Consider the following 26,182-nt stretch of genomic DNA (forward strand, 5'->3'; position numbering starts at 1 on the left):
ATGGAAAGGTTTCCATGTGTTTGATACCATTGCATTTATTACCATACCAGCCATTAAAATGAGTTGTATCACCGCCCACCAGCCACCACTGACATCAGTTGATAGTTGTCTATGGCGTTTCTGTGAGTAATTCCACTGCAGAGCTTTACTTGTGACCACCGGACCGGGTGGAACAAAGTGCCCTATTCTTCACCATCGGTTTCCATAGCTGTTGGAAAATACCTACAACATGGCCGCAGGAAGTAGGGGTGCCGAGGGTGCTGCAGGAAGTAGGGGTGCCGAGGGTGCTGCAGGAAGTAGGGGTGCCGAGGGTGCTGCAGGAAGTAGGGGTGCCGAGGGTGCTGCAGGAAGTAGGGGTGCCGAGGGTGCTACAGCACCCCCTGATAAATAAAAAATATTTTTCAAACATTTTATCTCCCCAAAATGTGTTAACTAGGCCTTTAATTGCTCCTGTATGAGCAGAGGACAACACTCCTGTATGAGCAGAGGACAACACTCCTGTATGAGCAGAGGACAACACTCCTGTATGAGCAGAGGACAACACTCCTGTATGAGCAGATAAACAGGCATCTGTGTTTACTGGTAAGTATTGTAATTTGATATTTAGAAAAGTACAGCCCTAGTATGTGATTGTAGAGAAGACAACCAGTAGAAAGCATAGTACCTGACCAAAGCCCAGGTTTAGTACCTGACCAAAGCCCAGGTTTAGTACCCGACCACAGTAATCCACAAGGTCAAAGCCTGAAACATGTTCAGTGATCAGCCCAATAATCTCACTTTTGTCCTTAAGTGTGCATTCTGGGACTGTTTGCCACAAATCTAAAAGCAGTAGATTTCTCCCTACAACCAAAAGTTGTTTACATGTCCTCTTACCGGGCCAGTCAAAGACAACCGTGTGTGTGTGTGTGTGTGTGTGTGTGTGTGTGTCCTACAGAGGGAGACAGGGTGAAGACAAGGTTAAGCATTCGGGCAGCAGTAAACCCTCTTTATTGAGATGGAGATGACAGTGCAGGCCTCTAAACAACATCAAGCAGCCCCAGATCCTTCCGGCAGGTCCTCATACACACTGTCTACGTCTCAAACGGCACACTATTCCCCTACACTGGGGCCCTGGTTAAAAGCTGTGCACTTCATAGGGAATAGGGGGCCATAACAACAAAGACTTGGGGAAATGAAGGCTGGACCCGCTGGAACACACACACACACACTGGAACCCATCCAAACCCATTCCTGCAGAATCAGCTCCATAGCAGCCTTATTCAACTCATCTGATATTAAAACATACAGTTGGGTTTTCTATGAGGAAAGCAATGAGGGAGCGCACACACACACGGTCAAAACAGAGTTAATATACGACTCCTTTCAGACAGTGAGTATGGTCTTTAGAGCAGTGTGATCTATGGGCTGCAGTAGACAGGCGATGCCTCATTCTTAGCCCCATGCCAGCAGAGTAGAATCTGAGTTTAGCAGAATGACAGTTTTGGTTCCTCGAGTCACCACCAATTCTAAGAGCTTGTAGAGCCAAGCCCGTAGGCCTGTTGTCAGTAGAGAGATATAAGCTGACAACTTTACATGTGTCAGTTATATTTATGATTCCCCGCTTCTGTATAACTAGGCTAAACCACTGATGTCACGTAAGATAATTCAATCAATTATCTTTAGTCTACAGGAGCAGATGCCAATAGTCTAATTCAAGACACTGCATACTTCAGCGATGTTACACTTCAATTCTGCTTATATCAACATCACGGTCCGGGATTTGCATTTTGGGTCACATTCAATGAAGAGGTGTGCATACTGTACATCCTATGAATGATGCAATCCATATATATATATATATATATATATATATATATATAGTGCCTTGCGAAAGTATTCGGCCCCCTTGAACTTTGCGACCTTTTGCCACATTTCAGGCTTCAAACAAAGATATAAAAGTGTATTTTTTTTGTGAAGAATCAACAACAAGTGGGACACAATCATGAAGTGGAACGACATTTATTGGATATTTCAAACTTTTTTAACAAATCAAAAACTGAAAAATTGGGCGTGCAAAATTATTCAGCCCCTTTACTTTCAGTGCAGCAAACTCTCTCCAGAAGTTCAGTGAGGATCTCTGAATGATCCAATGTTGACCTAAATGACTAATGATGATAAATACAATCCACCTGTGTGTAATCAAGTCTCCGTATAAATGCACCTGCACTGTGATAGTCTCAGAGGTCCGTTAAAAGCGCAGAGAGCATCATGAAGAACAAGGAACACACCAGGCAGGTCCGAGATACTGTTGTGAAGAAGTTTAAAGCCGGATTTGGATACAAAAAGATTTCCCAAGCTTTAAACATCCCAAGGAGCACTGTGCAAGCGATAATATTGAAATGGAAGGAGTATCAGACCACTGCAAATCTACCAAGACCTGGCCGTCCCTCTAAACTTTCAGCTCATACAAGGAGAAGACTGATCAGAGATGCAGCCAAGAGGCCCATGATCACTCTGGATGAAATGCAGAGATCTACAGCTGAGGTGGGAGACTCTGTCCATAGGACAACAATCAGTCGTATATTGCACAAATCTGGCCTTTATGGAAGAGTGGCAAGAAGAAAGTCATTTCTTAAAGATATCCATAAAAAGTGTTGTTTAAAGTTTGCCACAAGCCACCTGGGAGACACACCAAACATGTGGAAGAAGGTGCTCTGGTCAGATGAAACCAAAATTGAACTTTTTGGCAACAATGCAAAACGTTATGTTTGGCGTAAAAGCTCACACCATCCCCACTGTCAAACATGGTGGTGGCAGCATCATGGTTTGGGCCTGCTTTTCTTCAGCAGGGACAGGGAAGATGGTTAAATACGCTACAAAGTATTAACTTAAGGGGGCTGAATAATTTTGCACGCCCAATTTTTCAGTTTTTGATTTGTTAAAAAAGTTTGAAATATCCAACAAATGTCGTTCCACTTCATGATTGTGTCCCACTTGTTGTTAATTCTTCACAAAAAAAAGAGTTCTATATCTTTATGTTTGAAGCCTGAAATGTGGCAAAAGTTCGCAAAGTTCAAGGGGGCCGAATACTTTCGCAAGGCACTGTATATATATATATATATATATAACATTACACCTTAACATTGACAGATGAATTATTAAGACCAAGTACTAGACTAGCAAGTCTTCAGTAAACAAAAAGGAGAATTGAAGATCAGGGCCGGACTAACGCATTTCAGGCCCCGGGGCACCGACCTCCAAGGGGCCCTGGAAAATTATGCAGTTTTAAAGAAAATGTCCTGCTATTCTACACATTTTGCCATTGCTTATGGCGTGTTAATATGCTATTTGCCCCCCTCCCCCCCTCAGCACGTGCCCTACCTGCCTGTTCGGTAATCCAGCCCTGGCGAAGGTAACACACTTACTTTTCCTTGGTTCCAACTACATTCAATTTCTCAGCATGACATCAACACCACGATTGTGAAAAATAACAGTTCAGGGTTTTGCAGCCAAGGAAGGAAAATACTCTTATTTGTCCAGCAGGGGGTGAGAAGTCTGGTCAGTAGTGAGCAGGCTGGAGGTACAGGAGGTGCAGATGGGACAGGGTTAGGGTCCACACCTTTCCAAAGCGGCACCAGGATCAAGCCTCATCCACGATGGAGAAGATCGTTTCAGCAACAACAATTATACAACAGTGCCTTACAGACCACTCTGGGGAGAGCAATAGGGAGAGAGCTGTGCCAAATGAAATCAGTCCAGGAACGAGAGACATCAGAGAAAAGATTAGGTAAGGAGAGGGGGGGGCAGAGAGAGAGAGAGGTAAGGGGGGCAGAGAGAGAGAGAGAGAGAGAGGTAAGGAGAGGGGGGGGGCAGAGAGAGCGAGAGAGAGGTAAGGAGAGGGGGGAACCAGGGAGAGAGAGGTAAGGAGAGGGGGGGCAGAGAGAGCGAGAGAGGGGGGGGGGGCAGAAAGAGAGAGAGAGAGAGAGAGGTAAGGAGAGGGGGGAACCAGGGAGAGAGGTAAGGAGAGGGGGAACAGGGAGAGAGGTAAGGAGAGAGGGGGGAACCAGGGAGAGAGAGGTAAGGAGAGAGGGGGGAACCAGGGAGAGAGGTAAGGAGAGGGGGGAAAAGGGAGAGAGAGGTAAGGAGAGGGGGGGGAACCAGGGAGAGAGGTAAGGAGAGGGGGGAACAGGGAGAGAGGGGGGAACCAGGGAGAGAGGTAAGGAGAGGGGGAAACAGGGAGAGAGAGGAACATGGAGAGAGAGGAACAGGGAGGGGGGGGGGGGGGGGGGGAACAGGGGATGCTAAATAGGGATGCTAAAAAGAAGCAGGTGGTTCTATTCTTCAGACTATTCCAAAAGTTCTGTTCCTCAGATTCTACTCCATGATCGTCCAAGACTCCAGTCACCTGTCCCTGCCTGACGGATTTGCAAAAAGTCCATTCTAACTAACCACTAACATTAGGCACCTGACAGTCTGAGTGTGAGAGGCCAGCTTTGCACGCTTTCGTGACTGTGCTGAGGAGGACTGTGTGCCAAAAGCAGCGTGGTGGTAACCTCATACAGGAGCAACCATGTACGGGTTGAAGAGAGGAGCTTTGATAGCAGGGAATCTGCCATAAATAGCCAGGGAGAAGTCTAGCTCAGAGGGATCAAAATCAGCTGTTAGAACAACAATCTAGGCAACCACTGCAGCTCCAGCAGTCCACACCACAGGGCCCCACTTCCACCACAGTAGGAAGAGCAGGGGGCATCTAATGCCAACTCACCACCATATATCTACACTGAGTAGACCAAACATTAGGAACACATTCCTACTATCGAGTCGCGCCCCCCCCCCCCCCCTCCCCTCCTGTTTTACCCTCAGAACAGCCTCAATTCGTCGGGGCATGGACTCTACAAGGTGTCGAAAGCGTTCCACAGTGATGCTGGCCCACGTTGACTCAAACGCTTCCCACAGTTGTGTCAAGTTGGCTGGATGTCCTTTGGGTGGTGGACCATTCTTGATACACATGGGAAACTGTTGAGCGTGAAAAACTCAGCAGCGTTGCAGTTCTTGACACAAACCGGTGCGCCTGGCACCTACTACCAGACCCTGTTCAAAAGCACTTACCTGTTTCGTCTTACCCATTCACCCTCTGAATTCCACACAGACACCATCCATGTCTCCAGACTTAAGAATCCTTCTTTAACCTGTCTGCTTCCCTTCATCTACACTGATTTGAAGTGGATTTAACTAGTTACATTAATAAGGGATCATATCTTTCACCTGGATTCACCTGGTCAGTCTGTCATGGAGAGAGCAGGTGTTCCTAATGTTTTGTTCACTCTGTGTATAGTATAACACAAATGAGTGCAGCAGATATATGGATGTTTCTCTACAGTGCAGCAGACATATGGAGTGTTTCTCTACGGTGCAGCAGACATATGGATGTTTCTCTACAGTGCAGCAGACATATGGAGTGTTTCTCTACAGTGCAGCAGACATATGGATGTTTCTCTACAGTGCAGCAGACATATGGAGTGTTTCTCTACAGTGCAGCAGACATATGGATGTTTCTCTACAGTGCAGCAGACATATGGATGTTTCTCTACAGTGCAGCAGACATATGGATGTTTCTCTACAGTGCAGCAGACATATGGAGTGTTTCTCTACTGTGCAGCACAATATGGATGTTTCTCTACAGTGCAGCAGACATATGGTGTTTCTCTACGGTGCAGCAGACATATGGAGTGTTTCTCTACAGTGCAGCAGACATATGGAGTGTTTCTCTACGGTGCAGCAGACATATGGATGTTTCTCTACGGTGCAGCAGACATATGGATGTTTCTCTACGGTGCAGCAGACATATGGAGTGTTTCTCTACGGTGCAGCAGACATATGGAGTGTTTCTCTACGGTGCAGCAGACATATGGATGTTTCTCTACGGTGCAGCAGACATATGGATGTTTCTCTATGGTGCAGCAGACATATGGATGTTTCTCTACGGTGCAGCAGACATATGGAGTGTTTCTCTACGGTGCAGCAGACATATGGAGTGTTTCTCTACAGTGCAGCAGACATATGGATGTTTCTCTACGGTGCAGCAGACATATGGATGTTTCTCTACGGTGCAGCAGACATATGGATGTTTCTCTACGGTGCAGCAGACATATGGATGTTTCTCTACGGTGCAGCAGACATATGGAGTGTTTCTCTACAGTGCAGCAGACATATGGATGTTTCTCTACGGTGCAGCAGACATATGGAGTGTTTCTCTACAGTGCAGCAGACATATGGATGTTTCTCTACGGTGCAGCAGACATATGGAGTGTTTCTCTACGGTGCAGCAGACATGGATTTTTCTCTACAGTGCAGCAGACATATGGAGTGTTTCTCTACAGTGCAGCAGACATATGGATGTTCCTCTACGGTGCAGCAGACATATGGAGTGTTTATCTACGGTGCAGCAGACATATGGATGTTTCTCTACGGTGCAGCAGACATATGGATGTTCCTCTACGGTGCAGCAGACATATGGAGTGTTTCTCTACGGTGCAGCAGACATGGAGTGTTTCTCTACAGTGCAGCAGACATATGGAGTGTTTCTCTACAGTGCAGCAGACATATGGAGTGTTTCTCTACAGTGCAGCAGACATATGGAGTGTTTCTCTACGGTGCAGCAGACATATGGATGTTCCTCTACGGTGCAGCAGACATATGGAGTGTTTCTCTACGGTGCAGCAGACATATGGATGTTTCTCTACAGTGCAGCAGACATATGGATGTTCCTCTACGGTGCAGCAGACATATGGAGTGTTTCTCTACGGTGCAGCAGACATATGGATGTTTCTCTACGGTGCAGCAGACATATGGATGTTTCTCTACGGTGCAGCAGACATATGGATGTTTCTCTACAGTGCAGCAGACATATGGAGTGTTTCTCTACAGTGCAGCAGACATATGGAGTGTTTCTCTACGGTGCAGCAGACATATGGATGTTTCTCTACGGTGCAGCAGACATATGGAGTGTTTCTCTACGGTGCAGCAGACATATGGATGTTTCTCTACTGTGCAGCAGACATATGGAGTGTTTCTCTACGGTGCAGCAGACATATGGAGTGTTTCTCTACAGTGCAGCAGACATATGGAGTGTTTCTCTACGGTGCAGCAGACATATGGAGTGTTCCTCTACAGTGCAGCAGACATATGGAGTGTTTCTCTACAGTGCAGCAGACATATGGAGTGTTTCTCTACGGTGCAGCAGACATATGGAGTGTTTCTCTACAGTGCAGCAGACATATGGAGTGTTCCTCTACAGTGCAGCAGACATATGGAGTGTTTCTCTACAGTGCAGCAGACATATGGATGTTTCTCTACGGTGCAGCAGACATATGGAGTGTTTCTCTACGGTGCAGCAGACATATGGATGTTTCTCTACGGTGCAGCAGACATATGGATGTTCCTCTACAGTGCAGCAGACATATGGAGTGTTTCTCTACGGTGCAGCAGACATATGGATGTTTCTCTACAGTGCAGCAGACATATGGATGTTCCTCTACAGTGCAGCAGACATATGGAGTGTTTCTCTACAGTGCAGCAGACATATGGAGTGTTTCTCTACGGTGCAGCAGACATATGGAGTGTTTCTCTACGGTGCAGCAGACATATGGAGTGTTTCTCTACAGTGCAGCAGACATATGGAGTGTTCCTCTACAGTGCAGCAGACATATGGAGTGTTTCTCTACGGTGCAGCAGACATATGGATGTTTCTCTACGGTGCAGCAGACATATGGAGTGTTTCTCTACGGTGCAGCAGACATATGGATGTTTCTCTACGGTGCAGCAGACATATGGATGTTCCTCTACGGTGCAGCAGACATATGGGGTGTTTCTCTACGGTGCAGCAGACATATGGATGTTTCTCTACAGTGCAGCAGACATATGGATGTTTCTCTACAGTGCAGCAGACATATGGAGTGTTTCTCTACAGTGCAGCAGACATATGGAGTGTTTCTCTACGGTGCAGCAGACATATGGAGTGTTTCTCTACGGTGCAGCAGACATATGGAGTGTTTCTCTACAGTGCAGCAGACATATGGAGTGTTTCTCTACAGTGCAGCAGACATATGGATGTTCCTCTACGGTGCAGCAGACATATGGAGTGTTTCTCTACGGTGCAGCAGACATATGGATGTTTCTCTACAGTGCAGCAGACATATGGATGTTCCTCTACGGTGCAGCAGACATATGGATGTTCCTCTACGGTGCAGCAGACATATGGATGTTTCTCTACGGTGCAGCAGACATATGGATGTTTCTCTACGGTGCAGCAGACATATGGATGTTTCTCTACAGTGCAGCAGACATGGAGTGTTTCTCTACAGTGCAGCAGACATATGGAGTGTTTCTCTACGGTGCAGCAGACATATGGAGTGTTTCTCTACAGTGCAGCAGACATATGGAGTGTTTCTCTACGGTGCAGCAGACATATGGAGTGTTTCTCTACGGTGCAGCAGACATATGGAGTGTTTCTCTACGGTGCAGCAGACATATGGATGTTTCTCTACGGTGCAGCAGACATATGGAGTGTTTCTCTACGGTGCAGCAGACATATGGAGTGTTTCTCTACGGTGCAGCAGACATATGGAGTGTTTCTCTACGGTGCAGCAGACATATGGAGTGTTCCTCTACGGTGCAGCAGACATATGGAGTGTTTCTCTACAGTGCAGCAGACATATGGAGTGTTTCTCTACAGTGCAGCAGACATATGGAGTGTTTCTCTACGGTGCAGCAGACATATGGAGTGTTTCTCTACGGTGCAGCAGACATATGGATGTTTCTCTACGGTGCAGCAGACATATGGATGTTCCTCTACAGTGCAGCAGACATATGGAGTGTTTCTCTACAGTGCAGCAGACATATGGAGTGTTTCTCTACGGTGCAGCAGACATATGGAGTGTTTCTCTACGGTGCAGCAGACATATGGAGTGTTTCTCTACAGTGCAGCAGACATATGGAGTGTTTCTCTACAGTGCAGCAGACATATGGAGTGTTTCTCTACAGTGCAGCAGACATATGGATGTTTCTCTACGGTGCAGCAGACATATGGATGTTCCTCTACAGTGCAGCAGACATATGGAGTGTTTCTCTACGGTGCAGCAGACATATGGATGTTCCTCTACAGTGCAGCAGACATATGGAGTGTTTCTCTACGGTGCAGCAGACATATGGATGTTCCTCTACAGTGCAGCAGACATATGGAGTGTTCCTCTACGGTGCAGCAGACATATGGATGTTCCTCTACAGTGCAGCAGACATGGAGTGTTTCTCTACAGTGCAGCAGACATATGGATGTTTCTCTACGGTGCAGCAGACATATAGAGTGTTTCTCTACAGTGCAGCAGACATATGGATGTTTCTCTACAGTGCAGCAGACATATGGAGTGTTTCTCTACAGTGCAGCAGACATATGGAGTGTTCCTCTACAGTGCAGCAGACATATGGAGTGTTTCTCTACGGTGCAGCAGACATATGGATGTTCCTCTACGGTGCAGCAGACATATGGATGTTTCTCTACGGTGCAGCAGACATATGGAGTGTTCCTCTACAGTGCAGCAGACATATGGATGTTCCTCTACGGTGCAGCAGACATATGGATGTTTCTCTACAGTGCAGCAGACATATGGATGTTCCTCTACAGTGCAGCAGACATATGGAGTGTTTCTCTACGGTGCAGCAGACATATGGAGTGTTCCTCTACAGTGCAGCAGACATATGGATGTTTCTCTACAGTGCAGCAGACATATGGAGTGTTTCTCTACAGTGCAGCAGACATATGGATGTTCCTCTACGGTGCAGCAGACATATGGATGTTTCTCTACAGTGCAGCAGACATATGGATGTTCCTCTACAGTGCAGCAGACATATGGATGTTTCTCTACGGTGCAGCAGACATATGGAGTGTTCCTCTACAGTGCAGCAGACATATGGATGTTCCTCTACAGTGCAGCAGACATATGGATGTTTCTCTACAGTGCAGCAGACATATGGAGTGTTTCTCTACGGTGCAGCAGACATATGGAGTGTTCCTCTACAGTGCAGCAGACATATGGAGTGTTCCTCTACAGTGCAGCAGACATATGGAGTGTTCCTCTACAGTGCAGCAGACATATGGATGTTTCTCTACAGTGCAGCAGACATATGGATGTTTCTCTACGGTGCAGCAGACATATGGAGTGTTCCTCTACAGTGCAGCAGACATATGGATGTTTCTCTACGGTGCAGCAGACATATGGAGTGTTTCTCTACAGTGCAGCAGACATATGGAGTGTTTCTCTACAGTGCAGCAGACATATGGAGTGTTCCTCTACAGTGCAGCAGACATATGGAGTGTTTCTCTACAGTGCAGCAGACATATGGAGTGTTTCTCTACAGTGCAGCAGACATATGGAGTGTTTCTCTACAGTGCAGCAGACATATGGAGTGTTTCTCTACAGTGCAGCAGACATATGGAGTGTTTCTCTACAGTGCAGCAGACATATGGAGTGTTCCTCTACAGTGCAGCAGACATATGGATGTTTCTCTACAGTGCAGCAGACATATGGATGTTTCTCTACAGTGCAGCAGACATATGGAGTGTTCCTCTACAGTGCAGCAGACATATGGATGTTTCTCTACAGTGCAGCAGACATATGGATGTTTCTCTACAGTGCAGCAGACATATGGAGTGTTCCTCTACAGTGCAGCAGACATATGGATGTTTCTCTACAGTGCAGCAGACATATGGATGTTTCTCTACAGTGCAGCAGACATATGGAGTGTTTCTCTACAGTGCAGCAGACATATGGAGTGTTTCTCTACAGTGCAGCAGACATATGGAGTGTTCCTCTACAGTGCAGCAGACATATGGATGTTCCTCTACAGTGCAGCAGACATATGGATGTTTCTCTACAGTGCAGCAGACATATGGAGTGTTTCTCTACGGTGCAGCAGACATATGGAGTGTTCCTCTACAGTGCAGCAGACATATGGAGTGTTTCTCTACAGTGCAGCAGACATATGGAGTGTTTCTCTACAGTGCAGCAGACATATGGATGTTTCTCTACAGTGCAGCAGACATATGGATGTTTCTCTACGGTGCAGCAGACATATGGAGTGTTCCTCTACAGTGCAGCAGACATATGGAGTGTTTCTCTACAGTGCAGCAGACATATGGAGTGTTTCTCTACAGTGCAGCAGACATATGGAGTGTTTCTCTACAGTGCAGCAGACATATGGATGTTCCTCTACAGTGCAGCAGACATATGGAGTGTTTCTCTACGGTGCAGCAGACATATGGAGTGTTTCTCTACAGTGCAGCAGACATATGGATGTTCCTCTACAGTGCAGCAGACATATGGAGTGTTTCTCTACGGTGCAGCAGACATATGGAGTGTTCCTCTACGGTGCAGCAGACATATGGAGTGTTCCTCTACAGTGCAGCAGACATATGGAGTGTTCCTCTACAGTGCAGCAGACATATGGAGTGTTCCTCTACAGTGCAGCAGACATATGGAGTGTTTCTCTACGGAACAATAAAAAGCAGGAGCTGATGCACATAGAATTGCAGGAGCTGCTGACTAACAGAAAGGCACAATTAATACCACGTTCTAGACACACTATACTGCCAATGATGATTTGGCATCACCAAGGTTTGGCCACAAACAGCGCATTCCTTTACAGGACACAACTGCACTAAACTAGAAGCTTCAGACTGGTCAAGATCAGAGCCATGTCGTTGGGGAGTTAGGACCACAGAGGTCCTGTTGAATTCTAATGACTGGGACCACGGTTTGTACATTCTGATGTATTTACATTAAACGTAACAATTCTACAGCAGCCATGTTAGTGCCTCATTAACATTACATAGGGAAGATTTGAATAATGCCACTTGACATCTAGAATTAGAACAATATTCAACATTCTAAAAGTTGGCACAACTCTAAATCTATGACTCTGGTCCTGATATAGTCTGTTCTGTGTATCTTCAACCATGAACCTGACCGTCTGACCCGTGGTATTTTACGAGGGCAGTAGATATGTGAGAATGTGCGAGCCCACAGGATAGCTAGCTCCGGTGTTGTTTATGCAAGGGGTTTTTCATTACCCATACGTGTGTGGGGAGAGGGGTCATACCCCAGGGTAAATATTTATCAAAAGCTCAGGCCAACACAAATGTTTTTCTCTCCAGAAATGGCAAGATCGAAGAAGCTTGAACACAATGTTTGACACTTTTGTTTCAATGTCTATAGTCTGAATATCACATGTACTGTGTTCATATGGGTATGAGCAGTAAACACTCAGTGGCCAGTTTAATAGGTACATCACCCCATTCACGACATTGAGTCATGTGGCTCGCTATAAAAAGCAGGCAGACAGACATCGAGACATTCAGTTACTGTTTGATTGAACGTTAGACTGGACAAAGCGAGTGACCTACGCCACTGAGCGTGGCATGATCATCGGTACTAGACTCACAGGATCCAGTATCTCAGAAACGACCACCCTCCTGGGCCTTTCACACATAACAGCGTCTAGGGTTTAACGAGAATGGTGTGACAGATTATTTATTTTTTAATCCAGTCAGCGACAGTCCTCTGGGTGAAAACAGCTCGTGGATGAGCGTTTGAAGGAGAATGGCAAGAATCGTGCCAGCTAAGGTGGGCCACAAACAGACAAATAACGGCGCAGTACAACAGTGGTGTGCAGAACGGCATCTCGGAACACACAACTCGTGGATCTTTGTCACGGATGGGCTATTGCAGCAGACGACCACACCGGGTTCCACTCCTATCAGCTCAAAACAAGAAGAAGCGGCTCCAGTGAGCAGGCCATCCCCAACAGGTTATTAAGGAAAAGTACCTTATACCATAGCAGTTCAAATATAATGCATTACAACAACCCGTAGTTCCCCCCTATAGCAGAATCACATCTCAAGACATATAGAATCGTAGTGCGTGAAGAATCGCAATGATTATCATATATATTGTAATACTGATCATATCGTGAGGTCCCTGTCACAACCCAGCCATTTTAGACAAGTTACCTTGGCAGATAGCCCTTGTTGAGACAGAGCTAGAAGGCAGACAGCCCTTGTTGAGACAGGCCCCTGGTTAGAGCTGAAAGACAGACAGCCCTTGTTGAGACAGGCCCCTTGTTAGAGCTAGAAGGCAGACAGACAGCCCTTGTTGAGACAGGCCCCTTGTTAGAGCTAGAAGGCAGACAGACAGCCTTGTTGAGACAGGCCCCTTGTTAGAGCTGAAAGACAGACAGCCCTTGTTGAGACAGGCCCCTTGTTAGCTGAGGGAAGGAACAGACTGTAAAACAGAGTTTGCATCCAAATTCCAAAAGGCAACTTATTCCAGGCCTATATAGTGCACTACTTTTGACCAGGGCCCATAGGGAATAGGGTGCCAGTTGAGACAGGCCCCTTGTTAGCTAAGGGAACAGCTACAGACTGTATGACAGAGTCCATTCTCAGTCCCATGTTTTTAAAATATGCCCCAAATTGCACCCTATTCCCTATCGGGGAGGCAGGTAGCCTAGAGGTTAGAGTGTTGGGTCAGTAACCGAAAGGTTGCTGGATTGAATCCCCGAGCTGACAAGGTAAAACTCTTGTCGTTCTGCCCCTGAACAAGGCAGTTAACCCACTGTTCCCCGGTAGGCTGTCATTGTAAATAAGATTTCTTAGCCGACTTCCGTAGTTAAATACATTAGAAATATATAGCGCACCTCTTTTTTCATTATCTATTTAGGCAAGTCAGTTAATTAAGAACAAATTCTTAGTTACAATGACGGTCCTACACCGAACCCTATTGGCCCTGGTCAAAAGTAGTGCACTATATAGGGAATAGGGCTCCATTTGGGATGTTCCCACAGTCTCCTCTCCCATGTATTTGGAAGAGATCCATGAGGAGTCAGGCGGATTGATGACATGGCATGATAACTCCGTCCTTCCATAGTTCAGTCAGCTGATGGGTGAAAGGGAGGAGGGTCAGGTTCACAGCAGAACACAACAGGTCATGGTTTTCAGTTCCTCTGTCACCCAGGCAGTATGATGAATAAATGACTGTGTATAAACCCTGCAGTCCCTCCAATGTGTTTTAGAAAAAAACGTTAGTCGCCATCTAGTGGACTAACACAGCTATTGCATGGCCACAGCAACACGAGTTCAATTCAAGACCATATAATCCCCCCTAATTATTTGACTCTAATATTTCTGAAATTGTAGATGGCGAACAGCAGGCTGCAATCAAAGCAATGTTTCTACAGAGAATTCATACAATAAGATACAAATGTAGTGGTATACAAGCGGATCTCTGCGGAAATGACAAGTGTTTTTGTTTCGAGACCGACTCAAGAGGGACAGTGGATCACTGTTCCAGGGAGTCAGTATATCACATATGGAATGGGTTCAGAGTCCGGGGTGTGGCTCATTCCAAGCCTCTCTCTGTGGGGTTGGGGTAAAGGCAGAGTCTGGGGTGTGGCTCATTCCAACCAAGCCTCTCTGTGGGGTTGGGGTAAAGGCAGAGTCTGGGGTGTGGCTCATTCCAAGCCTCTCTCTGTGGGGTTGGGGTAAAGGCAGAGTCTGGGGTGTGGCTCATTCCAAGCCTCTCTCTGTGGGGTTGGGGTAAAGGCAGAGACTGGGGTGTGGCTCATTCCAAGCCGCTCTCTGTAGGGTTGGGGTAAAGGCAGAGACTGGGAGAAGAGACTAGGAAAGGGGCAACTGACAGGACTGACAACATTCTGAAATTCCTCAGCATCAAGATTGGATTAACAGGTGTATTGCTGTACAATAATACACGTACTGTTTACAGACTGACCGAATGCAGAATGAGGCAGCTGTGTATTGGACTGTCAACAGCTAGGTGAAGCTACAAAACATCTGCAACCCATCTACCGTACATTCAGATACACAGTGTCTGTGTCCCAAGTGGTAACTTATTCTCTATTGTGTATTACTTTTGGCCAGAGTCATGGGCCCTTAGTACACTATATATTTGGGACACATAGATTATTGAATCTGTAGTTTACCTCCTATAAATCCTGGTACCATTCTGTCACTAAGTTGCTGCTGAGACCGAGTTGCACAAAATGTCCCAGTTCTCAGAGGGGATTTTCAGCATTATCAAGGAGTCCATGCAAGGAGATTTAGTTGAGCCTCAAAGAACACCTTATTGTACCGCGTCCTATGCCGTGCCTTCAAAACGAACCCTACATATTACATGACCTGACTTTGTAAGGCTGAATCATAGTTTACCTTATACATCGGTTATGCATATAATCTCTGAAGGGCGCAGAAACTGTTTTAGGGTTTATTCAAAGCAGGAAAAACAAGATACTGTGATAAAGCCCATTGGGCAAAAAAATGGTAGAGTCAAATCAAAAATAAAATGTTATTGGTCACATGAATACAACAGGTGAAAAGCTTACTTACAAAGCCTTAACTCTTATTTTTCTTAAGAAAATATTTACTAAATAAACTAAAGTAAAAAATAAGAGGAACTATAAAATAACAGTAACGAGGATAGATATATATATACAGGGGTACCGGTACAGAGTCAATGTGGAGGCTATATACAGGGGGTACCGGTACAGAGTCAATGTGGAGGCTATATACAGGGGGTACCGGTACAAAGTCAATGTGGAGGCTATATACAGGGGTACCGGTACAGAGTCAATGTGGAGGCTATATACAGGGGGTACCGGTACAGAGTCAATGTGGAGGCTATATACAGGGGGTACCGGTACAAAGTCAATGTGGAGGCTATATACAGGGGTACCGGTACAGAGTCAATGTGGAGGCTATATACAGGGGGTACCGGTACAGAGTCAATGTGGAGGCTATATACAGGGGGTACCGGTACAGAGTCAATGTGGAGGCTATATACAGGGGGTACCGGTACAAAGTCAATGTGGAGGCTATATACAGGGTACCGGTACAGAGTCAATGTGGAGGCTATATACAGGGGGTACCGGTACAGAGTCAATGTGGAGGCTATATACAGGGGTACCGGTACAGAGTCAATGTGGAGGCTATATACAGGGGGTACCGGTACAGAGTCAATGTGGAGGCTATATACAGGGGTACCGGTACAGAGTCAATGTGGAGGCTATATACAGGGGTACCGGTACAGAGTCAATGTGGAGGCTATATACAGGGGGTACCGGTACAGAGTCAATGTGGAGGCTATATACAGGAGGTGCCGGTACAGAGTCAATGTGGAGGCTATGTACAGGGGGTACCGGTACAGAGTCAATGTGGAGGTTATATACAGGCTGTTACGGTACAGAGTCAATGTGGAGGCTATATACAGGGGGTACCGGTACAGAGTCAATGTGGAGGCTATATACAGGAGGTGCCGGTACAGAGTCAATGTGGAGGCTATATACAGGAGGTGCCGGTACAGAGTCAATGTGGAGGCTATATACAGGAGGTGCCGGTACAGAGTCAATGTGGAGGCTATATACAGGAGGTGCCGGTACAGAATCAATGTGGAGGCTATATACAGGAGGTGCCGGTACAGAATCAATGTGGAGGCTATATACAGGAGGTGCCGGTACAGAGTCAATGTGGAGGCTATATACAGGAGGTGCCGGTACAGAAGCAATGTGGAGGCTATATACAGGAGGTGCCGGTACAGAATCAATGTGGAGGCTATATACAGGGGTACCGGTACAGAGTCAATGTGGAGGCTATATACAGGGGGTACCGGTACAGAGTCAATGTGCGGTGGGTATAGGGTAGTTGAGGTAATATGTACATGTAGGTAGGGGTAAAGTGACTATGCATAGATAATAAAAAGCAAGTAGCAGCAATGTAAAAAGGGAAGGGGGGGGGGGGGCGTGCAGCAAATAGTCAGAGTCAGGTTGGCCATTCGATTAGCCGTTCAGCATTCTTAGGAGCAGAATCTGTTAAGAAGCCTTTTGGACCTAGACTTGGCTGATCTGAGGCCCCATGCTAAATATTTTCATTCTGCTGAGGGGTAATAAACATTGTCATGCCCTCTTCATGACTGTCTTGGTGTGTTTGGACCATGATAGTTTGTTGGTGATGTGGACACCAAGGAACTTGAAGCTCTCAACCTGCTCACCTACAGCCCCGTTGATGAGAATGGGGGGGGTGCTCGCCCCTCCTTTTCCTGTAGTCCACGATCATCTCCGTTGTCTTGATCACGTTGAGGGAGAGGTTGTTGTCCTGACACCACACTGCCAGGTCTCTGACCTCCTCCCTACAGGCTGTCTCATTGTGGTCGTTGATCAGGCCTACCACTGTTGTGTCGTCGGCAAACTGATGGTGTTGGGAGTCGTGCTTGGCCACGCAGTCATGGGTGAACAGGGAATACAGGAGGGGACTAAGCACGCACCCCCAAGGGGCCCCAGTGTTGAGGATCTGCGTGGCAGATGTGTTGTTGCCTATTGAGGCGCTATGCAAATTGGTGTGGATCTAGGGTTTCTGGGATAATCGTGTTGATGTGAGCCATAACCAGCCTTTCAAAGCATTTCATGGATATAGACGTGAGTGCTACAGGTCAGAAGTAATTTAGCCAGGTAACCTTGGCATTCTTGGGCTCAGGCACTATGGTGGTCTGCTTGAAACATGTAGGTTTTACAAACTCGGCCAGAGAGAGGTTGAACAGTTCAGCGAAGACACTTGCCAGTTGGTCAGCGAATGCTCGGAGTACACGTCCTGGTAATCCGTCTGGCCCTGCGGCCTTGTGAATGTTGACCTGTTTAAAGGTCTTACTCACATCGGCGAGACTGATCACGAGTCACTGTTGATTCCGCTTCATTTCAACAATATTTTTTTAATGTGATGACATTGAATCAAAGTAGAAAACTGATTGGATTTGCAAAAAGTCATGAAAGTAAAGTCATTATTATTTATTTTTTCCACCTGACTTGTAACCTTAATCCAATGACAGGGTGAAATGTTTTGTTGATTTCACGTTGAATTCAGGTTAGTTGACAACTCAACCAACTGTAAATCAAAACTAGATGTTGAACTGTGCCCAGATGAGTCTACTACTTACTAGTGTGCAGTTACTAGTGGGCTACAGATGTACTGTAAGGTTATTGATCATTCATAGATCTCTCAATGCACACTATTCTCTCACAAACACACCTAATCTACTGTAGTCCTCATAGAAGGATTTCCAAACAGAATGCTCCACAGGACATCCATTGCCATAGGACAGTGTCATGACAACCACTATCATTCCCTGGGTGTGTCTAAGGAACCTGCAGCCTTCCAGTCAGTTGGTTGACACAGTGCCAACTAGCGTTCTGTGCTCCCACTACTGCTGTGTGCTGTCTGAGGAAGACAGACATCTCAGATGGGCTGCACGAGTGAAAAGGTCAACAATATTCACGTGGTTGGTGTGTGCTACTTCATTTCATGCCATTTGCACCCTGTCCTCGTTAGATCTACCGTAACGTCTGCATGCGTCTAAGAATATGATCATTATTAATGATGGAATATGAGCGCCGACTGGGGATGTGATTGCAAAGCATAGTCTAGCTACGAAATGTTAGTTCAAAATGTAAATTACATCTAAAAAAAAACATTGGTAAAAATGAAGCAAAAAATAAATAAAAAATACGATTTAGCCTACCTGTGTTTTACCTGTATCTCTCAATTGAACTTTTTTGATAACTTTGTGCCGCTTCCGCCCATTCTGTCTCATATTCTTCTTGACAAGAGAAAAACCACGGGGATGTGTCGAAAGAAGATTAAGAAAAATAAAGCGTAAAGGTAGCTAAAATCTAAACGTACCGTATTGTACTCCTAGCCAGAGGTCTGATTCTACTTGGCACCGTCGACTGCGTGCCAAATTCACGCGCTGAATCTCTCCGCGCATTTGTCGTGACAGCGGTCCACCAACCGTCGCCGTCTCTCCACAACAACCTGTACACTGTAGCAATTGAGCCTGGGGACGAGATTACAACAGTCTTAACATGGAGGGACGGATGAATGCCATTTATCAAGCATGTTCGGATGTATGCTTATAGTGTTAATTTGTTTAGTCACACTAATTTGTCATAAGAATTTGTTCGTAATTGACTTGTCTAGTTAAATAAGATATTTTTTTTTTCATATATAATTATAGGAGACTTCCATCAAAGGCTGCGTTTTCACTTGCGGCCTTATTCTGATAATTTGTTCCACTAATTGGACTTTTCACCAATCAGATCAGCTCTTTTGACAATAATTGGGCAGCCAATGAGATTCAGATTCCCAGGCTAGGCAAGCTAAATCACCATGAAGCACGTGCTGTGAAGTGTTGACTTGGCCAAGCAAGGAGGACAAATTAGCCTACATATCCCGAACAGCTGTATTCTGAGCAAGCATAACCTTATGGTGTGTGTCCTGAATCTCAAATGGCATCCTATGTACTGCATTAGTTTTAACAAGAGCCCATAGGGAATAGGGTCCTATTTGGGACATATTGAATGCATGGCCATTCCACAATGCCAAAGACAGCCTTAATTTGCTGTCATTCTACACTAATGCATCACCAAAAGTATGTGGACACCAGCTCCTCGAACATCTCATTCCAAAATCATGGTCATTAATATGGAGTTGGTCCTTCCCTCGCTATAATAACAGCCTCCACTCTTCTGGGAAGGCTTTCCACTAGATGTTGGAACATTGCTGTGGGGACTTTCTTCTATTCATCCACAAGAGCATTACTGAGGTCGGGCACTGATGTTGGGCGATTAGGCCTGGCTTAGGTGTTCGATGGGGTTGAGGTCAGGGCTGTGTGCAGGCCAGTAAAGTTCTTCCACACCGATCTCGACAAACCTTTTCTGTATGGAACTCGCTTTGTGCACAGGGGTATTGTCATGCTGAAACTGGAAAGGGCCTTTCCCAAACTGTTGCCGCAAAGAATCGTCTAGAATTTTTTATTTATTTATTTATTTCACCTTTATTTAACCAGGAAGGCAAGTTGAGAACAAGTTCTCATTTACAATTGCGACCTGGCCAAGATAAAGCAAAGCAGTTCGACACATACAACGACACATGGAGTAAAACAAACATACAGTCAATAATACAGTATAAACAAGTCTATATACGATGTGAGCAAATGAGGTGAGATAAGGGAGGTAAAGGCAAAAAGGCCATGGTGGCAAAGTAAATACAATATAGCAAGTAAAACACTGGAATGGTAGATTTGCAATGGGAGAATGTGCAAAGTAGAAATAAAAATAATGGGGTGCAAAGGAGCAAAATAAATAAATTAAATACAGTAGGGAAAGAGGTAGTTGTTTGGGCTAAATCAAATCAAATCAAATCAAATTTTATTTGTCACATACACATGGTTAGCAGATGTTAATGCGAGTGTAGCGAAATGCTTGTGCTTCTAGTTCCGACAATGCAGTAATAACAAGTAATCTAACTAACAATTCCAAAACTACTGTCTTGTACACAGTGTAAGGGGATAAAGAATATGTACATAAGGATATATGAATGAGTGATGGTACAGAGCAGCATAGGCAAGATACAGTAGATGGTATCGGGTACAGTATGTACAAATGAGATGAGTATGTAAACAAAGTGGCATAGTATAGTATAAAGTGGCTAGTGATACATGTATTACATAAGGATACCGTCAATGATATAGAGTACAGTATATACGTATGCATATGAGATTAATAATGTAGGGTAAGTAACATTTATATAAGGTAGCATTGTTTAAAGTGGCTAGTGATATATTTACATCATTTCCCATCAATTCCCATTATTAAAGTGGCTGGAGTTGAGTCAGTGTCAGTGTGTTGGCAGCAGCCACTCAATGTTAGTGGTGGCTGTTTAACAGTCTGATGGCCTTGAGATAGAAGCTGTTTTTCAAATTATAGGTGGGCTGTGTACAGGTGCAGTAATCTGTGAGCTGCTCTGACAGTTGGTGCTTAAAGCTAGTGAGGGAGATAAGTGTTTCCAGTTTCAGAGATTTTTGTAGTTCGTTCCAGTCATTGGCAGCAGAGAACTGGAAGGAGAGGCGGCCAAAGAAAGAATTGGTTTTGGGGGTGACTAGAGAGATATACCTGCTGGAGCGTGTGCTACAGGTGGGAGATGCAATGGTGACCAGCGTGCTGAGATAAGGGGGGAATTTACCTAGCAGGGTCTTGTAGATGACATGGAGCCAGTGGGTTTGGCGACGAGTATGAAGCCATGAAGTATGAAGAATGTCATTCAGGTAGCGTTCTCCTGGCATCCACCAAACCCGGATTAGTCCGTTGGACTGCCAGATGGTGAAGCATGATTCATCACTCCAGAGAACACGTTTCCACTGCTCCATAGTCCAGTGGCAGCGAGCTTTACACCACTCCAGCCGACGCTTGGCATTTCACATGGTGATCTTAGGCTTGTGTGAGGCTGCTCGGCCATGGAAACCCATTTCATGAAGCTCCTGACGATCAGTTATTGTGCTGAAGTTGCTTCCAGAGGCAGTTTGGAACCCGATAGTGAGTGTTGCAACCGAGGACTGACCATTTTTACAAGTTACGTGCTTCAGCAGTTGGTGGTCCCGTTCTGAGAGCTTGTGTGGTCTGCCACTTCGCAGCTGAGCCATTGTTGCTCCTAGACATTTGTACTTCACAATAACAGCACTTACAGTTGACCAGGGCAGCTCTAGCAGGGCAAAAATTTGTAAACTGACTTGTTGGAAATGTGGTATCCTATGACGGTACCACGTTGAAAGTCACTGAGCTCTTCAGTAAGGCCATTCTACTGTCAATGTTTGTCTATGGAGATTACATGGCTGTGTGCTCGATTTTATACACCTGTTAGCAACGAGTGTGGCTGAAATAGCCGAATCCACCAATTTGAAGGGGTGTCCACGTACTTTTGTGTATATTTTGTGTATTTAAAACTTTGCAATAACTTTTGTCTTGAGAGTAGTGTAACATAGGTTGTATAATATCAGCTGATGTGCTTAAAATACTTTTACCTTACCCTATAATAAGCCTATAATCTGTCTCGCTGCTTACATTTTGTTAGGTAAAATACATTTTGTAATCACCTTGGCATGAATCCCAAACAAGCCCTTAATGTTTTGTTCCCTGCTCACTCTTACAGAACAGAACATACACACATAGAATGGTTAAAGTGTCGCAAAGGAAAATCCAGATCCCATTGACATTTAACTCGTTGTTTACGTCCCGGATGGTACCCTAGTGCACTGCTATTGGCTAAAACTCTATGGACCATGGTCAAAAGTAGTTCGCTACACCGAGTGTTCAAAACATTAGGTACACCTGCTCTTTCAATGACAATAGCTGTGTTCGAATACCCATACTAACATACTGTATACTACATACTTAATGAGTATATACTACATAGTATATACAATAAGTTAATTTTAGAACACTGTAAATGAACAGTATGCTTTCAGTTGAGCGTACTAGCTCTTCGCCTGTCTACCGGAAGTTGATACTGTTGCTATGCAACTTCTTGCTAGCTAGTTAGCATAACAAATGACTAGTTAGACATTTTACAACTTTGGGTGTGTTCTTAAATTCAATGTGGAGTGCCAGGGTGCACTCGTAAATTCAGAGCATTGTCAGATTATAGTTTGTAAATTCAGAGCGCACACTGGACGCTTGGGCTGAGGAGTAGAGTTGATTTGAGCTTTCTGACCTTACAATGGCAGTCAAGAACCCAAGATAACTTTGGCCAGCTTGCTAGCTACTTCCAGACACAAATGAGACCACTCTGACCATTTTACTCGCCCTATCAGAGCTGGTTAGGCAGTTTTCATGTTATCCAGAGCGTTGGTGGCTGTAATTGTGCTGCTGGCAACAATTTAATTACGCTTTTTTGCCAACATTTACTGTGTTGAGAGCTCGTAACCGAATGTCCATTAAGAACACACACCGACTATACCATTTATACCATTTAGTCAATAAACGTTGGGTAGTTAGATAGCCTATAGTTAATATACTGTCAAGTTTGATGTATGAGTAGTGGCGAAATAATTACCACTATGACCTTTGAAGTGGAGGATGACCACAGCAGCATTCCAATCTGTAGGGATCTCAGACGATACGAGAGGTTGAACAGGCTAAGAGGGGTTGCAACAATTTCAGCGGATAATTTTAGAAAGAGAGAGTCCAGATTGTCTAGCCCAGCTGATTTGTCTCAGGGGGTCTCAGCCCCCAGCAGCAACAGTGAGAGATGTATTTCTGGAAAGGTGGATTTTTAATAGTAGAAGCTCAAACTGTTTGGGCACAGACCTGGATAGTATGACAGAACTCTGCAGGCTTTCTCTGCAGTAGATTGCAACTCTGCCCCCTTTGGCAGTTCTATCTTGACGGAAAATGTTGCAGTTGGGGATGGAAATTTCAGAATTTTTGGTGGCCTCCCTAACCCTAAACCAGGATTCAGACACGGCTAGGACATCAGAGTTGGCGGAGTGTGCTAAAGCAGCGAATAAAACAAATTTAGGGAGGAGGCTTCTGATGTTAACATGCACGAAACCAAGGCTTTTACGGTTACAGAAGTCAGCAAATGAGAACGCCTGGGCAATAGGTGTGATGCTGGGAGCTACAGGGCCTGGGTTAACCTCTACATCACCAGGGGAACAGAGGAGGAGTAGGATAAGGGTACGGCTAAAGGCTATAAGAACTGGTCGTCTAGTGCGTTGGGAACAGAGAATAAAAGGGGCAGATTTCTGGGCGTGGTAGAATAGATTCAGGCCATAATGTACAGACAAGGGTATGGTAGGATGTGAGTACAGTGGGGGTAAACCTAGGCATTGAGTGACGATAAGAGCTTGCATCTCTGAGACACCAGCTAAGCCAAGTGAGGTCTCCCCATGTGTTGGGTGTGTGACAAAATAGCTATCTAAGGCATGTTGTGCTGGACTAGGGGCTCTACAGTGAAATAAAACAATAACTAACCGAAACAGCAGAAGACAAGGCATATTGACATTGGAGAGAGGCATGTGTAGCCGAGTGATCAATGAGCAGCAATAGGTGAGTCCGGGGGCCGTTCGGTAGTCGCTACTATACTAGGCGAGCGGGAGGCACGGTGTTCAGAAAGCTAGCGGGCCGGGGATAGTAGATGGGTCTTCGGTGACAACGCAACGGAAAAGCCTGTTGAAACCACATCAGACGATTACGTCGGCAGACCAGTCGTGATGGATCAGCGGGGCTCTGTGTCGGCGATAAAGGGTCCAGGCCAATTGGCAAAAGAGGTATTGTTGCCCCCAAATTAGCAGGTATACCTCTTCGGATAGCTGGGAGATGGGCATAGCTCGAGGTTAGCTCAAGGCTAACTGGTGCTTGCTTCAGGACAGAGGCGTTAGCCAGCGGTAGCCACTCGATTGCAGCTAGCTAGCTGCTATGATCTGGTGTAATGGCCCAGAGGTTGCGGCAGGAATCCGGTGATGTGGTGAAGGAAAGCAGTCCGATATCTCTGCAGTCTTGCAGGTATTGACTGAGCTAATGCTGGCCGGTGACCGAGATAAAGTTGAAGAACGCTAGCCGTGGCTAACAGTGACTACTAGCTAGTTAGCTGGCTAGCCTCTGATGGAGGTTCCAGTTATGATGTATAACAATAGCAGATCCGTACCACATTGGGTGGGGCGGGTTGCAGGAAAGTAGATGGGAAGTGAGATTAAAATATATACAAAAAAATGATGAGACAGACTATTTACATAGGACAAGACGAGACAAGACAAACGCACGTCTGACTGCTACACCATCTTGGATGTTTGAGTATTCGAGGATGAGTATTCGAACACAGCTATGGACTGACCAGGTGAATCCAGGGGAAAACTGTGATCCCTTATTGACGTCACCTGTTAAATCCACTTCAATCAGTGTTGATGAAGCGGAGCAGACCGGTTAAAGAAGGATTTTTAAAGCCTTGAGACAATTGAGACATGGATGTGTACCATTCAGAGGGTGAATGGGCAAGACAAAATATTTCAGTGCCTTTGAACAGAGTATGGTAGTAGTATGGTAGTAGCTGCCAGGCACATTCCACCACCCAAAGGACATCCAGCCAACTTGACACAACTGTGGGAAGCATTGGAGTCAACAGCATCCCTGTGAAACACTTTCGACTCCTTGTAGAGTCCATGCCCCTACGATAAGAAAATAACAAATAATTAAAGAGCAACAATAAAGTAACAGTAACGAGGCTATATACAGGGGGTACCTGTACAGAGTCAAAGTGCAGGGGCACAGGTTATCATACTCTCACATGGGCTCCATGTCCTCCCTACCAGGGGGTCAAGGCTTCGGCCCATGCCCTTGGTCTTCACCTTTGACCTTATTATGTCAACCGGAGGAAGAAGAAAAAGAAGAAGCATAATAGTACAGTATTCGCATATAAAAGTGCAAAATGATAGTAATGATATGTCTATATAGACTTCCTTGTTCCAGAGTAGTGTTTCTGTCTATGATTGGCCCAGTCATTCCCCATCTCTGTGTAAGACAGAAACCTTAGGTCGCATTCCAAATGGCACCCTATTCTCTGCATAGGGCTCTGGTCAAAAGTAGTGCACTATGTAGTGAATAAGGTGGCCTTTTGGGATGCAGACGTACACTTTGTGATTTCATGCACATTTGAGCAGGAAAGTAGGATGGATATCCTCCAAGCCTTAAGACAGAGAGCATGCTGGGAAGTTTCTATGAGGTTTCCGTTCACAAAGGGCCGTGCCAACATTCTGATCCAACAGACAAAGCAGAGCTCAGTGTGACAGTCTGGTTGGGTAATGGGGCTGAAATTACTAGCAAGAACACACAGACAGACACACACACACACACACACACACACAGGTGCACACACACACACACACACAGGTGCAAACACACACACAGACACACACACAGGTGCACGCTCACACACACACACAGGTGCACGCTCACACACACACAGGTGCATGCTCACACACACACACAGGTGCACGCTCACACACACACAGGTGCACGCTCACACACACACAGGTGCACGCTCACACACACACAGGTGCACGCTCACACACACACAGGTGCACACACACACACACACACACACACACAGAGAGACACACACACACACAGAGACACACGCACGCTCACACACACACAGGTGCACGCTCACACACACACAGGTGCACGCTCACACAGAGACACACACACACAGGTGCACGCACACACACACAGGTGCACGCTCACACACACACACAGGTGCACA

General features: G+C 45.6%; 1 protein-coding gene across 4 annotated transcripts in view; it reads right to left on the reverse strand.

Moving 5' to 3' along the window:
• The window catches only part of LOC110531012 (supervillin), a 107,664-nt gene extending 88,533 nt beyond the window's left edge, over nt 1-19,131 (reverse strand). For 2 of the 4 annotated variants that reach the window (XM_036986474.1, XM_036986473.1), the window contains exon 1: nt 18,773-19,129. In XM_036986474.1, the coding sequence (XP_036842369.1) occupies nt 18,773-18,857 (85 nt within the window). In that variant the 5' untranslated portion in view covers nt 18,858-19,129. Of the gene's footprint in view, nt 1-18,772 lie in introns of all 4 variants that reach the window. The other 2 variants (XM_036986472.1, XM_036986475.1) reach the window with 2 other exon arrangements.
• Nucleotides 19,132-26,182: the final 7,051 nt, after the last annotated feature.

Source organism: Oncorhynchus mykiss, chromosome 8 (genome assembly GCF_013265735.2).
Source record: "Oncorhynchus mykiss isolate Arlee chromosome 8, USDA_OmykA_1.1, whole genome shotgun sequence".
NCBI classification, from domain to species: Eukaryota; Metazoa; Chordata; class Actinopteri; order Salmoniformes; family Salmonidae; genus Oncorhynchus; species Oncorhynchus mykiss.